This window comes from Lepeophtheirus salmonis, chromosome 14 (genome assembly GCF_016086655.4).
Source record: "Lepeophtheirus salmonis chromosome 14, UVic_Lsal_1.4, whole genome shotgun sequence".
NCBI classification, from domain to species: domain Eukaryota; kingdom Metazoa; phylum Arthropoda; class Copepoda; order Siphonostomatoida; family Caligidae; genus Lepeophtheirus; species Lepeophtheirus salmonis.
Window position 1 is genome coordinate 36,745,260 of NC_052144.2, and position 16,036 is coordinate 36,761,295.

A 16,036-nucleotide genomic window follows, 5' to 3' on the forward strand; every position below is an offset into this window, starting at 1 on the left:
ATGGAAACACGGTCTTTATTAATAATAATATAGCGATTAAGATACTCTCCAAAACAAGAAGAACAAAAGAAGAGTTAAAAATTCAAGGGGTGAAATTCCTTTTTTTATTATTATTGAGCATTAAATATATGTACACATAACATTATATCAATGTAATCTGTTTATCAGATCTTTTATAATATTATCAGTGTAGAATATTGTACATGCGTATGATTAATGACTTCTTTTGACAATTATTGAAACGACAAATATTATAAGAATATCCTCTGTGTATGGTAATTTCCCTATATAAACTTTTATATCAACTACCCATCATAGGCATGATCTCTCTCTCTCTCTCTGCATATCCTTCAAAAATAGAACGATATACATAAATGAAATAATGGATGTTAAATAACCCGTGTGACAAAGACCATTAAAAGCCAATGAATAAACAGATTATCTATGCCATAATAAACAATTATCATCATCAAGAGATGTATAATAAAAAATAATATGTAGAGAAGATCCATTACGATTTTCACACGCGCCCTCCTGTGAATTTCCGATGATGAGTCAGTAATTCTCATTAGGGAGAAGCTATGATGATTGACTCATCGGCCCCCTGCCAAAGAATACGGAAGTCATTCTTCTTATCAGGAGAGTCCATCAGGGATTCTATTTTTTATGGATTTATACAAATGTAATATGTACGTTATTACACTGTTCCGGTTTTGGGCTAATATCTCTGCTGACAACAATAAAAAAGAACTGACTTTGTCAAACTTTGAGGATTTTCTGGGTATTTTGGGCGTAGCCTATGTCATTTTAACTCTTTTTTTTTTAAAGGATTTTTGAGTGGAAATTGACCATTTTATATGAGTTTAGAATATGCTCCATGATTTCAAAGATAATTATGTTTCTCATTTTTGTTCAACAGCTATCGTGTGGTCCATTGAAATCTGAGCACTCACTAATTCAATAATTAAATAAAGTTGAGTGATTGAAATTAATTAATATTTTGATATATTCAAGCATAAGCAATTAATTACAAAACTAACCAAACCCGATCTCTTACGTGCACTCCATAAAGTTGGGCGTCTCCAGGATCAGAAATCCGAAACGTTGGATAAAAGAAGGGCTTTGTCAAAAAGGTCAAACTGGACAAAGTAAAGAAAACAGCCCAGGACAATCCCTTCAAGTCCATGAGGGGGCATACAAGAGATCTCGGGGTTTCACATCAGACTGTCTAGAGAGCTATCAAAAAAGCGGGTTGAAAGATTCTTGTGAGGGTGGAGAGGCCATTTTGACACCCCCTACAGCCCTGATGCCAATCCCCTCGACTACATATTTTGGGTGCTTATCGAGGGAAAGGGCCTGCAGTGTCCGTCATCCAAACACATAGGCCTTCTACTTCAACAGGGGTTAAATTGGGCTAGGTTATCTTTGATAAAACAGGGAAACTGACAATCATTGAAAAATTCTTAGAAGGCCCCTTAAACGAATAAAAAAAAGGCGAAGAATATTTTTACTAATCCTATATGATAAGGGGTACAAAAGGTCTAAATCCCATTTTTTCAAATAAAAATGGGCCATATCACAGCAAACATGGCCTCAAATTTTAACAAAAAAAATTTTTTTTTTTTTTCCAGCAAGAAAATATCTATGTAAAAGGGGGGGTATATTGAACCAAAAACTGTAAAATCTAATGTACATATTACATATATAGAGAGACAGTCGAATCCGAGATAATGGTAACATAATTAGAGATGGATTTTTCTAAGAGTGTGAGGAGTAGGCGGGAGGGAGACACATGATATTAGTGAATTAAGATCTTAGTTAATAGCAGCAGCCTGTTTCATGATTTGTCAGGAAGAAAATGAATTACTGCTATAAAGAGGCCCCCTTCATTACAAATAAAATTAGGGCAGGGAAAATATTGTTATTACATTTTTGCATTAATACATTCTTATTTTATAATGCATTTGAAAAATAATTTACACCAAAGATAGGGGAGAATTCTTCTTTTAGAGGGAGATGTTAACACAGCCACGCCTTATTAAATAACCATTTTTCCATTTCTAATTGCTAAACTTAGTTTCTTCTGTGCACACATCTATCCTTTGTTTGTTGAAGGAAATAACGTTTAAAATGAGGCTGACTCTTATTATCCTTTTTTTTTTTAACCCATCGCTCCTTTTATATACCTTTCACATGAGAGTATAAAAGGTTGTGTGATTATTCTAGGTCTCTCAAATTCTATAAAGTAGCTATCTTGTTGCAAGTTCCTACCTTTCCTATAAAACAAACACAGTAAATTTCCGGAGATATGTAACAAAAGTTACATATCTGGCTGTATATACGAGGTTTGTTCTAAAAGTAAGATGAATTTTCAAATTTCGCGTGGAATCTACATCTTTTATGTCCATTTTTTTTATATCAGTACACTTGTCACGAACATATTTTTACTATTTCAGCTCAATAATATGCTTATTTTGTTTGTGAGAAGCATAACGGTTAGAAGTACTTTCCGTGTTCCGTGATTTTTTTGCTATTGAAGAACATTGATCAAAGAATTTACATCAAATTTTGTGTAAAAAGTGAAAATTAAGTGCTCCAAAGAACTTGAAATGTTGACTATATCATCAGGTGAAACTGTTCTGAGTAATAAAAAGAAATTACAAGTGTTATACACTCTTCAAAGATGGCCGGGAAGATGCCGATGACAAATGAAGTTTTGATCCCTGTTTTTTTCGACTACCGTGGCGTAGTGTATCAGGAGTTCTTACTATAAGGTTGAACGGTCAATAAAGAGAATTTATACGAAGAAAAAGTCCGGAATTGGGGAAAAAAATTTATGGCTTTTAGATCAGGATAATGCCCCTGCTCACTTATCTTTGCATGGGACAGATTTTTTTAGCCAAAAACAACACCACAATCATCCTCAGTCCCCATTTGGCCCCATGTGACTTTTATCTTCTTCCCAAAAGTGAAGATACCTATGAAAGGACGGAGATTTACACTGATTGTGGAGATACAGATTGCATCGCAGGAAAAGCTCAAGCCTATACCGAAAAGTGCTTCAAAAAAGTGTTAGCTCAAGTGTATTGTATACTTAAAAGGTGCCAATATAAATATTGATGAATAATTATTTTTTCCCCCTAATAATTTAAAATTAGCTTTCTTTTTTAGCACACCTCGTATGTAATGAACAATAATTGCATGTAAAGTTAATTTTGTGGGAGAGCCAATGAGAGAAGGAAGTTATATTGTATAATATTATTTTTGCTTTGTTTTATTCTCCTATTCATTTTAACAATTGTTTTAATGATACATTAATCTTTTCAGACAGACTTAATTGATAATAAACCATTTACTCTATTTCTCTCTTGAGCAATGATGCTCAAAAAGAGGGAAAAAAAGAAAATAGAGAGAAAGCTCCTTCCAAAACAGGAAATTAAAATAAATCACTTACGAGTTTAAGCCCATTAAGATACACAATTGCTGCTGTCTTGAATGGATATGTAATATCCAAAAGAGAAGAAGAAAATAAAATATAAATGATATAAACGACTCAACCCAAACTAAAAGCATAGAGAAATAAAAATATATATAAAAAAACATAAATTGATATAGTATATATTTGAGTCAAAATACTACTACAAACATACATAGTTAGAATGTATAATACGCCTATTTATATATATTACATTATGATTAAGAATAACTTTGAAACATATTTTGACAAAATTTGTTTTTGATTGTAAAATGAATTAATTATTATGAATGGGTTTTAAGAACTCTCAAGTTTTGAAAAGATAAATCTAATGTACTCATTTAAATCAGTACAGACAACAAATGAAGAATAATGTCTGCAAAGAAAGATGTTTATTAACTTCAAATTAAACATTAAAAGGCGCTTGTAGCCGTTATGAGGTGGTAATGGGTGTCCAAAGGGGGGCTGGAGGTGCTCTATTGATTTTTTTGGAAAAAAACATAATAATATTTGCAATATTAATTTTTTTTTTCCAAATTTTTTTTTTTTATTTCCAAAAAATTTAATTTTTTAAATTTTTTTTTTTTTTTTTAAATTTGTTTCCAAAAAAAAATGTAGAAAATAAAATTTAAATTTTTTTTTCTTAAATTTCATTTTTTTTCAAAAAAATTTCACATTTTTTATGAACACACTATGGAATTTTTAATTTTTTTCCAAAAAAAATCAATTTTGTGTGGATAGCTAAGGATTCTTGAAATTTTTTTCGAAAAAATTTAATTTTTGAAATATTGTGTAAATAGCTATAGATTTTTAAAAAAGTATTCAATTTTTTTGGAATATTTAGTAAATAGCAATAGATTTTAAAAAAATATTCAATTTTTAGATTTTTTTTCCAAAAAATTTAATTTTTTAAATATTTTGTGAATAGCTAAATATTTAAAAAAAAAAATTTTTTGTATATTTTGTCGAAGAAATTCCAAGAACCAAGCTTCCCCCAAAAAAAAAAAAATATTATATATATATAATCTAGCGGACACCCCTGGTGGTGCTCATTTAAACAGGTACATTGTATCTCTAAATAAATCAGGAAATTGAAACTGTTTTGATTATTGTTGGATTAGTATAGAAAATAGTACAGTTTTATCCGTCCGGAACTAATACAATTTGTTAGTCCTAGGACCGTTCCTTATCGGTCTTTTATTGTAACTACAACAGCTGAAAATACGTAGTTACTAATTATGTCCTTTCAAGTGTTCAAAATAATTTCATTAAAAAGACAAGGTAGCTGAAGTTTAAAGTAGGAAGTGTGCGGCTAGAATTAATTATTATATGTTCTAGTTATCAATTAGCTATTTTCTTCGTTTTTAATTATTTTATCCTAGCTAGGAGTTAAGAAAGTAAAAGAGCATGGAATGGTAAATATATCAGACCGATAGTAATAAAGACTGAATAGACAATTAGTCCTAGGACTGATCCAACAATAGTTGTTTTGATTGATGATAGAGTACAAATTCGCAAGACTTGAGAACCCAGTTTTTGTGTGACTAGATTATCTTATAGTAAATAAGTTTTTGTTTTTACATGGTTGGGGTTTGATTAGCGTTTAATTTGCTAGCAATAATAAATTAGTAATTTCCTTCTTGAATGGTATTGTACATAAAATAACAGTAGAAGAAGAGAAGGGATTAGGAGGGAGGGGAATTTGTAGTGATGGAAATTTTGTGGGGATAGTGGGCATGTAAAAAAACCCCGAAAATCAACATTATATTCTTTCAAGAATGTTGTGGAGGAGAGAAAGAACAATGCTCATGACGTTTTATTATATCAGCTACAATCAGCAGTGACGAGAAAGAGGGGGAGAAAGAAATGGGCAAGGGCATTGGCAAAAATTACATCGATGTCGATCCCCCATTCTACTCCGAGTCCAAAAAGGACTTATAATTATAGGTAACCCTGCAGCAAATCTAAAGGTTTAATCTCCGTCTTTTATGAGCACACATCAATCAGGTTTTGAATATAATTCAATCTGTTTAGAAAAAGAAGTTCAGAATTCAGAAATTCAATAATATTAAATTTTTTGAAATTTTTTTTAAAAATTCACAGCTTTTCAGAAAATATTTTGAATATTTAATTTTATGGGAAAAAATTTTAAAAATCCAGAGTTATTCTCAAAAAATTAATTATACTTTGAAAAAATTTCAAAAATTCACAGCTTGTTCCAAAAAATTTCAGTACTAAATAAATAAAAAAAGTTCAATTATTAATTTTTTTGCATAAACGTTAAAAAAAAAAAAAGAATTACCAAAACATTTGAAAAATTAAACTTTTTTCTATATAAAAATTGAAAAATTAAATTTTCTAATGAAAAGCAAAAATTCCTTACTTCCAAAAACTTCTAGAGACGCCCTGAGATTACCAATTCCCCAAAATACCGGGCCAGCTAAAACATTCACACGATTTACATCACTATGCATTCGGGGTATAAATGTGTGGATCTCTCAAAAGATATCCAAAAAAATATAGTATGATAAAGGTACACGTGTAAAAATGAATAAATAAAATATATGCTTTGAAAAATATTGCTTAAATACTTAATTATAACGTCCTACTTATTTGTCATGTCTTGTATTAAATGGCAAAAAATGAAGAGAGATGAAATCAGGATCAGAGAATTATGTCTTTTATTTTTTTAATCGGATAAGAATCCGTCCGTTCTTTCTGGAGGAGAAGGAGGACTTTTTGGTTGTTCCATTCCGGACACTATTCCTTGACTGCCCTTATTATTTATATTGCTATTCGCTCCAAAGATCCCTCCAAGGACATAGTGTGAAAATAGAGCAGCGGCTGAGATAGGATGACTCTTTGGATCCACAAATAATTTCGATGGGGAGTGAGAGGCCAGCCATGATAGATGAGAATGATGATGATGGGACGATTGAGGAACTGAAAAAAGGGAACTGGATTTACCATCACCACCACTCAAATAGCCTCCATTGCTCCCTGGAAACAATAATAAAAATAATAATTAGGGAAAAAAGATTTAGTTTTCCTTATTGACAACATCATCGCTTAATCTTTGTGACTGATTTTTTTTCATCTTTTTTTATTATATTATTAGAGTGGATTAACGACAGAATAAAGAGATTTCCATGTGATCTCTCAAGCACAATTAATTTTATATTTTTGACATGTATATTAAACGGGCTCTATTTTCCCCCTCGAAATATCAGGTGGACTTAGTCCAAAAATGTTCTTTTTGATACAAAGTGGAGAAATATTAAGTTTCAGCCGTTTTGGTCAACGATTCATTTTTTTTCTAAGAAATAATCATTTCGCGTCCAAAAAGTCAAGGACCTCTTGGACAAATTTATAAAGAAATGTGAAGAAAATATAATGAGGTTGAATCAAAATAACATACAAATTTGTACATAATAGGAAAAAAATGAAGAATCGGATCTTGATCCAAATGTGTAAAAAAAATATATTCATTACCTATGCCAGTCGTCTCTGGATAGAGATTACAATTATTATTATTCCGTATGTTTGTTTGACGAATTTCCATTTCAGATGATGATGATCCAGAAGATTGAGAAGGTGTCGTTGATGTATTTTCCTTCAAAGACTTTTCTCTTTTTCGCCATTTAGCTCTGCGATTTTGAAACCAGACCTGATAAAAAAAAAGTAGTATGTGTTATGACTAATTATAATAAGTGTAATTAAATATTGGGAGAATATTACAACATATGAATAATTAGATTACAACAGCTGCAGTGGTAGGACAAATGTATGATGTGATATAATCAATGTAATTATAAACGTAATTGAAAACAATGAAACAAAAATTTGTACTGTACGATTATGCAAGGATCGTATATTAATCAGTAGGAGATCATTTTTCCTTTCTCCCTCCAGAAGTATATTTAACTATCATTTTCCTACAATGAATCCCACTACATATATGAATAGAGTGTTTTCATGTGACGTCAGCATTGCTGATGTTAGCCATTTTAGGGGCTTGAGCAACCAAATTATATAACAATAAAAACCCTTTCTTTAATTAATAACAAGGAAAATAGTGAACTATTGAATGTCAAAATGGTACCAACCAAGGTAAACAGACTTAAGCCTTGCTGCTCATCAATAACATATACATATATTGCCTAGTTTAACTATAATATGCTATATATTTCCGTGTTGTAGATAGCTTTATTGATAATACTTCAAAAGTGTTAATCGTTCAAAAAATTGTTCATGAACGATAAACAAATTCAAAAAAGTGAACGAGAAACAAGAAAAAATGTACTTTTAAATCGTTCATTGTTTATTTAGAAGTAATTATCTTATACCCCTATTTTTTTCAAAAAATGTAATCTACAAATCTATAATCCAACGGTTTATTTATTTTTTCACGAAGTACTTTGATTTTTCTCGATGAATATATTTTTTCACAGGCATATTTGAAATCTTTGGAAGTACTTAACAGTTTACTTGTTTCAATATTTTAACAATTTGTATATTGTATGGACCTAAAACCAGCTCTGCACATAAAGAAAGCGATTGAATAGCGAAAAGAGGGGACGATAAGAAGAACTTAATACGAAATTACAAGGAATATATAATAATAATTTCATATCAATCTTAATTTTGTGCCACAGTATAGTTATATTTTATTAGATTAAATAAATTAGCTACACTCACACGTTTGCTACAAAATAATTTCAACAATCTATAATCTCAAAAGGACCAATTTATATTCTAGGATGAGCTGGAGGGCAATCATAGGGGTATGTAGGACCGCATGTGTGCCAAAGTGTGACAATCTGTGTATTAAAAGATATTGGAAATTGGTCGATTTACAATGAATTTCGTTTTATTTTTACGAAATTAGTTAGAACGAAATGAAAAGTCGATTATAAGTGAAAGATTAAAAGAATCAAAGTAAATGATTTAGTGAACTAAACGAATTTGAAAAAATGACTGATGAAACTGATATAAATGATTAAAAAATGTGCTGGCAGTAACAATTAACTATTGCAATGGAAAGAATAAGATATTTGTCTCCAAGGATACTAGTTTTATCGTCCCATATCTAAAGACAAAAACCAACAAATTGTACAAATTTAAATATTTGAGAGGGAGTTTCAGTAGATATTACTTTGATTTGATTCAAATATCACACTGTGGTATTAATATGGAATTTAATCAATATTTATTGGAAGTTTGTTCAATTTATACGCTAAAAATATCAACTTTGAACTCTCAAAATTTGTCAGTTCTAGGACACCAGTTCATCATAATTCATAACCTCTTTCAAAGAGACAAGATACCTGAAATTAAAAGCAGGATGAATGAAACTAAAACGTTTTATTACACGTTGTAGATGTCGTTTATTATTTTCTTCGTTCTTAGAATTCTTAATCCTAGCTAGGAGGGAAGAAAATAAAAAGATAGCCAGGGCCATAGAACTGAAAGTCCGGGATATCGGTCCTTAGGACCGTTGAATGGTAAAAAAGATCGTACCAATAGTAAAAAAAACTGATTAGGGAATCAGTCTTAGGACCGATCCAACACTAATTATGATACAACTGATGACGTCAGTAACAACGCTTTATATTTTATATATGTCAATACATATGTATCTAATGATTAATTAATCAACAATAACGATCCACTGGATAAAAACAAACAAAATAGTAATAATAATATTTTAAAATATTGATAAAAACCCACCTGTACTCTTGCCTCCGTTAATTCTAGTCGCATTGCTAAATCCTCACGTGTATAGACATCTGGATATTGTGTTTTATCAAATGTCAATTCCAATTGATGCAATTGTGATGTGGTGAAAGTTGTTCGGGATCTTCTAATTTTACGCAATGCACTTATATCCTGTGGAGATGAGCACTCAGAGAGGCTTCGTAGTTCCTTATGGCCAACAATTCCTATTTTTTTTTTTTTCAAAAATGAAAATATTAGTTGTTGATAGTTGTCGATTTTGAATGTATTTTTTTTTTAATTATTACACGTGTTCAAGGTATCAATATACGATACATATTTTATTGGTAATAAAATCTAATGGGATTTATATTAGATCTTCTATATATTAATTAATTATTGTAGACTCTTATACTGATGTAAAAAGTACTTATGTGATCATGGGTCCCTTTCATTATCATGTTAATAATCCTCTAATTAAATCCTGTTGTTCATAATTTTTCTAAACTAAAGTAGTCTACATACATGGAATAAAGGAAGAAGAAGCTACGGGGATTAAGATGTAGTTATCTGAATCATTTAATTAGTTAATTGAACCTATTACGTATATTACAATAAGTGGACGATAATCCTGACAAAAAAAAACGAAAATAGAGATAACAAGGATTTTTATTATAATCCGATTTAATTGCAAATAATGAGGACTGAGTCAACGGGGAAAGGTAATTAATATTAATTTTTAATTAATGTAATGAATTTGATTTGAGACGAATACGACTTACTTGCTTATATCTATTTATTAATGTAATCAGATTGAAGAAGAATACTCATAACTACTCATGGAGTTCGAGGACATATGGTTCATACTAGTGTTGGACTTGAGTATATCTTGAACTCGAAAAACATAACTCGAAGTATCCAGAAAATTATAATTTGAAAAATTCAAAATACTCTAGTAGTTATCAATCTAATCTCCGGGGTCCATTAAAGGGGTGGAAGAGTGAAGGAGAAATGACCTTTCTAAGCTGGTTAGAGGAAGGCATGAAATACTTATCCATTCCAGCAACTTTGATGCAGAGTGGCTTTTCTACTACTGGGGAAATTATATCGAAAAAGGGTTCTAGGAAAATTGCCCAGGAGAAAAATTGCCACTGTGGAAAATTGTCATTGGGAAAATTTCCCGTCATTCCCCAACAAAATCATAATACCAAGACCCAAAAACTTGTTTTATACAAATTCATTTGGCCCCTCTAAAATGAACCCTGGGCCTATGGGTTGATTAAGGCTACGCCAAAGATACCAAGAAGATAAAAAAGGATGGGTCGGTGTACATTTTCAAGTATTTACTGGGGGCCAAAATGCTTTGTGAAGTGTTAGGCAGTGGGTTTTAACTTGCTTGGTATCCCTATCGCAGTTTTAATCCAGCCATGAGCTCGGGGTTTATTTTGGAGAGTTTGGTATGGACTTATATGCATTGTGAAGGAGCGGGGGAGGTGTTTAATCTACATGGTGTCACTACCGTACTTTTGAACTATCCCTGGGCTCAGGGTTCATTTTGAAGTATTTGCAGGGGACTTAAATACTTTGTGAAGGGGAAAAGCTGGTTTGCACTTGATTGGTGGCCCTGTCATTGCACAAAACAAGGTTTGGGTCGAGGGATTTCGATTTTATTAGTACGTATTCGACTGGAAATTTTTCCAATGGCGGTTGAGATGTGCCATGACAGCCTAAATTAATTTAATTGTTGCTTTGTTTGAATATAACTTTTTCAAATCCTTTCCTATTATGCAGAATAATATTTTCTAAAAGGACTTACATTTTTTGATTAGGTCATAATAATTGAGTGCCATAGTTATTGAGGTAGTAAAACATACTTGATTGTTGAACAGCATGGATTTTATGCACATTCAATCTCAAAAAATCTGTCAATAATCGAACTCGAATCCAACACTAATACTCGTATGTAGAACCTAATAATATTTAGTATGAAGAACCAATTAGTATCGTTTGAAGAGATTATCACATTATTTTTATGTATGGATATTAACAATACAATACATATAAATGTTCTAGTACTCCTCAAATTGATTTACTTCCCCCTCCCTATCCTTTTGGGATGCGTATTCTGTATTCATCATCATCATCATCATCAGTGTAGGACTAACAATCACTACAAGAAAAACAAGAAGGACAATTGAAGCGAAATGAGGATTCCCCTCTTCACATGGAATCCCATTAATATTGAGAAAATACTCTGCTAATACACACAAATATCTTATGTTATGTGTTACCCATGTATATAAACGTATATACATATTGAGATACAAGACCATTACACAAACTACCTATTGAATAATAATCATGGACACTTTAGTATTATTTATTCAGCAATCTAATTATGAGCCGTAGTAAGTCCCAAGGTCCAGTATTGTTACGCAAGTGCCGTGATTTAAAACAAGAACAATCTTGAAAAAAAAGGTCTACAGGGGGGGATTCATGTTTTTGAAGGAGACAATTTTTTTTACAAAATTTGAGAGTAATATTTTTTGGGTCTGAATTTTAACAAATGACATATTTTTTTAGAAAATACCTGTTTTAGCGTTTAAATTTGTACTAGAGCCCGATTGTTTTCCAGAGGTAACGACAAAGATTATCCCACCCCCACCTCTCCCTTTAACGAGACATGCCCTTTTTTTACATTCTATATAACGGGCAACCCGTTATTATTTAATCATATCTATTGTGCAAATTTTGAGAGGCTAAGAGTCATTTTTTTTCAAATTTTCCTATGATCAATGTTGCAGAACAAATAATTAATTAGCTGTCGATTGCTAAGAAAAAAAAATTCCTAGTCGCCAACATAAACACACAGTACGAGAAGAGGATTGAGATAGCAGCACTCCTTCCCGAAGAATTGTCCCAGAAGGTCATCAAGGAGCAGACTGAGGCCTCGAAGAAGACGATTTATAATATATCCATGCTTGGTGTGCTCATGCTGGGTAGTAGGACAATGTTTTTTTAGGAATCGATAGCTAACTATGTGTTGTACTCCTCACCTTTCAAAATTTGCAAATTAGAGATGACTAAATAATAACAGTTGACCCAGTATATACACTAATGTTGAGACTCGGTCCCCGATCGATATTTTTTTTTTCCAATTCAGTCCTGAGTTATTTTCTCTCGACTGATTTGAAAGATATTTCAGTCCAGATTGTAATCTCAGACTGTTCACCAAAATTTAATATTTTTCAAATCATGAGTCTATTATTTTGTCTCAATCCATGGACCGATTTTCCACCTCCATTCATCGTGTATGAGATGTACATATATGACTTTATTTCTGGGTTAATTTTCACTATTTTAATACACAACTAACGTGATCAGCCATTCATCTATAGAAAGGATTACACTCAATTTTAAACCAGACAAAATTAAATTGGTCCACTTAAGATCATAATAGTTTCAGACCGGTGTAGAATTTTCAGACCGCCTCCCAACACTCATATATACACACATCCAAACGCTTCATAGACATATATTTGGGTCAGTAATAGACATTATATTCCAACTTCGGAATGAGTTAATATACCCAAAAAGAGTGTTCACTATAGTTTAACTTCTTAATTTGATTTATGAGGCATAATTTTGCTCCAATATAGGCTCTTTCAACACTATCATCTATCAATTTATAATTATTTAATTGATTACGTGGAAAAGTTTCTGACCTCAACGTGACGATGACACACTCGTAAATATAAGATAGTTAAATCTATATAGCTTCTTTTGACAGTTACTCACCAAAGTTTCAACCATTTTTGACGTGCAGTTATGGTGTAACAGTCGTTTGAGTGAGTTGATCAGATTGTTTTTGTGGAAATGGACAAAATTGAGTTTGGAGCTGCCATTAAATATTTGTTTAATAAATTCAAACAGTATTTGACATATATAGGCTTATTGTGTTAAAATCTGACGCGACCAAGTCCATCCAACTCGGAGTAATTGAGCCAAAAACAAAAAGTGTTTCGTGAACAATTATTTTGCAGGGAAAATCGCCGAGTTCTATTTGGACGGGTTACGGAGAAAAGAGCATCACTGGGAGAGGGTGTTAGAGTATTTTTGTTATATCAGGAATTAATTCAGATCACCCTCGTAGTTTGATGATAGAAATTCAGGATAATTATTTGTCAAAGAATACAAATGTAATCCAAACTACTCCATTGTAAAGTAAATCATTCTAGCCTGCCATTGTGTTGACAGACTACATATTATATATTATCATAATATTATGTTAAATGACATCCCATTGAATCTGAGGAATGAAGAGAAAGATTTTTCCCTATCATTGTTCTGTCATGTCATTTAAGTAAATATTTAATAACCTTCTTCTATTTTAATCTTTCCCTATCAGATACTATTTCAGATTAATTAGGGAAAAAGTTTTTGGGAAAAAAAATAATAATGAAAACAATTAGAAAAGCTATTGAAAAAAACTGTACATGTTTTGCAAGTGAGAGGTTAATTTTATTTACTTACGACTCATCGAGACGGATTGACACTCTTCCTCATCCTCACGGTAGTCGTCGTCATCATCCTCAGAGCATTTTGCGGCAATACCACCACCAAAGAGAATCCGATCCACTCCGTGACGTAGCAAATGCCCACTCCTCATGCTTTGTATTTGTGGAAATTATTTTACAAATTTGTCAAAATGTAGAAATAATAATTCACTCCTTCTCTTCTCCTTCCTCTTCTACCCGCTCGTACGTTTCGTAAAGAAATAATTTCGAATGAACCTAAAAGGTAAAAGTATACAGAAGGAAAAGGGATCTCTCAGCTCACTGCTAGAGTAAAAAATAAAAAGAGAGAGGAGCCGAAAAAGGAGGAGCTGTCTTTTTTATTGTAACTCCATGCGGTGGGTCTACACCGTACATTGTCTCTCTCCCGCTTATTCAATAGCCTTCTCCTCAAATAAAATAGTATAACATTTGATAATATAAAAACTGCTTTCATTCATGGATAAGTGAGCGATAATTCTTAAATAATTTGTGCCAGTTATTTCAAAAAAAGAAGAAGTCGAGATTGTAAGGAATTAATAGCCACAGGAACCTAGAGCATGCGTTTTTCTATCTAAATATATCATATGTATGCCAACACAGACACGGATATAGAAACATCTCACAGCTGATTAAATAAAATAAGTAAAGTATTCCAATGTTAAATTGTTAACTTGAATGGACTGATTCATATGTAGATGGCAAGGTTTTTTAATGACGCAGACTCAAAGTAAAAAAAATAGAGGTATCTCTTACAACAGCTGTTGATGAGTTTCTTCACACTATGTCTATATATATCATAGGCGTCCGCAGGATTATATTTAGGTGGGGGCTTAATTTATGATTTTTATTTTTTTTTCAAAAAAATTAAAGTTTAAATATTAAATTTTTTGAAAAAAAAATTAAGTTTTTGTTAATGACTGTGGGTTTTTGAAATTTTTTCCAAAAAATTTAATTTTTCGATATTTTTTTTTTAAAAAAAAATTAATTTTTGCCCTTTTTCCTATGACGTTTGTCCTATAAATGCATTGTTAATGACACAGACACAAAGTACAAACATCAGAAGCATATCTTGTAAGAGTTGTTTAGGTGTGTCTTCATACTATGCCTATATATTCCAGAGAATTATATTAATTTTTTTTTTTTTTTGGATAAAAATGTCAAAAATCCATAGCTATTATCAAAAATTACATTTTACAGGAATTTTCATCTTAAATCCATAGCTGTTCTCAAAAAATTATTTTTTTTTGGAAAAAAATTTCAAAAATTACATTTTAAGTATTATATTATTGGAAAAAAATTCATAGTTATTCTTAAAAATTAAATTTTTTCGAAAAAATTCAAAAATCCCCAGCTGTTCACAAAAAATTGAATTTTTTGCAAAAAAATCTCAAAAATTTTTCATGCCGATTGTTATTCTTTAATTTATTAAAGATAGTTAAAAAATACAATTTTTCTATAAATTTCTAAGAAATATACTTGATTTAATAAATTGCCTTCATTAATTTTATGTAAATAAGAAATACATTAAATAATGAAAAGCGATTCCTCTAACCGTCGAGTTTTTTCCGAGGCAATTTTTCCCAGGGGGAGTAATCTCACGGCTAACCTTACAAAGTCCCAGATCCCTTTACAAAACTTATTCCATATAAAATGAAAACTTCTTGTATTTAGAACACTTGTTCACGTTTAGTTTCTGTTAAATTTGTCTATTCTCAATTTTTGAGCATTTTTTATCATAAATTATTTTATTACAACATTTATAAAATTATAAGACTCAAAGTAAGAAATTCACTTGGTCCTTTATTCATATCTTGACGAATTTTTTAATCATTTCTTTTAATAACTTAGTAATTTAATAAATAATAATAAAACATAAGAATCGGAATCACAAATTCAACATTATTTTCTCCGATACCGATTCTTATTGTAGAAAAATAACCGATTTTCCTATTAATCGTTCCATCACTAATAGAAAAGACTTGATTAATATTAAATTTTGAAAGTATTTTGTCTGGTATCAATTATTTTGAATAATTTATGAAAATATAAATATAAAATAGTAAAAAGTGGATTTTGAAAAATAATTTCCCCCATTTTACGTGCTTGATTACTAAAAAAACTCCCTGTACGAAGCAGATTATATATAAAACGGATTTATTTCCTCAGAAAAAACTGCAATAAGCATGGATTAGAGGTGAGAAAATTAATTTGAAGCTATTAAATAATTATATCTGATACTTGCAAATACAATAGTTAATTTCTTCGATAAAATCATGTATATTTATTATAG

The 16,036-nt window shown here is 30.9% G+C and overlaps 1 protein-coding gene across 1 annotated transcript; it reads right to left on the reverse strand.

The window, feature by feature from the left end:
• Positions 1–3,602: 3,602 nt before the first annotated feature.
• LOC121129834 (uncharacterized) lies at positions 3,603–14,030 on the reverse strand. Its single transcript, XM_040725550.2, has 4 exons — positions 13,724–14,030; positions 9,206–9,417; positions 6,968–7,142; positions 3,603–6,475 (listed from the first exon to the last, which is right to left on the reverse strand). The coding sequence occupies exons 1-4, from the start codon at positions 13,857–13,859 to the stop codon at positions 6,165–6,167; spliced, it is 834 nt and encodes a 277-aa protein (XP_040581484.1). The 5' UTR covers positions 13,860–14,030; the 3' UTR covers positions 3,603–6,164.
• Between the last annotated feature and the right edge of the window lie 2,006 nt (positions 14,031–16,036).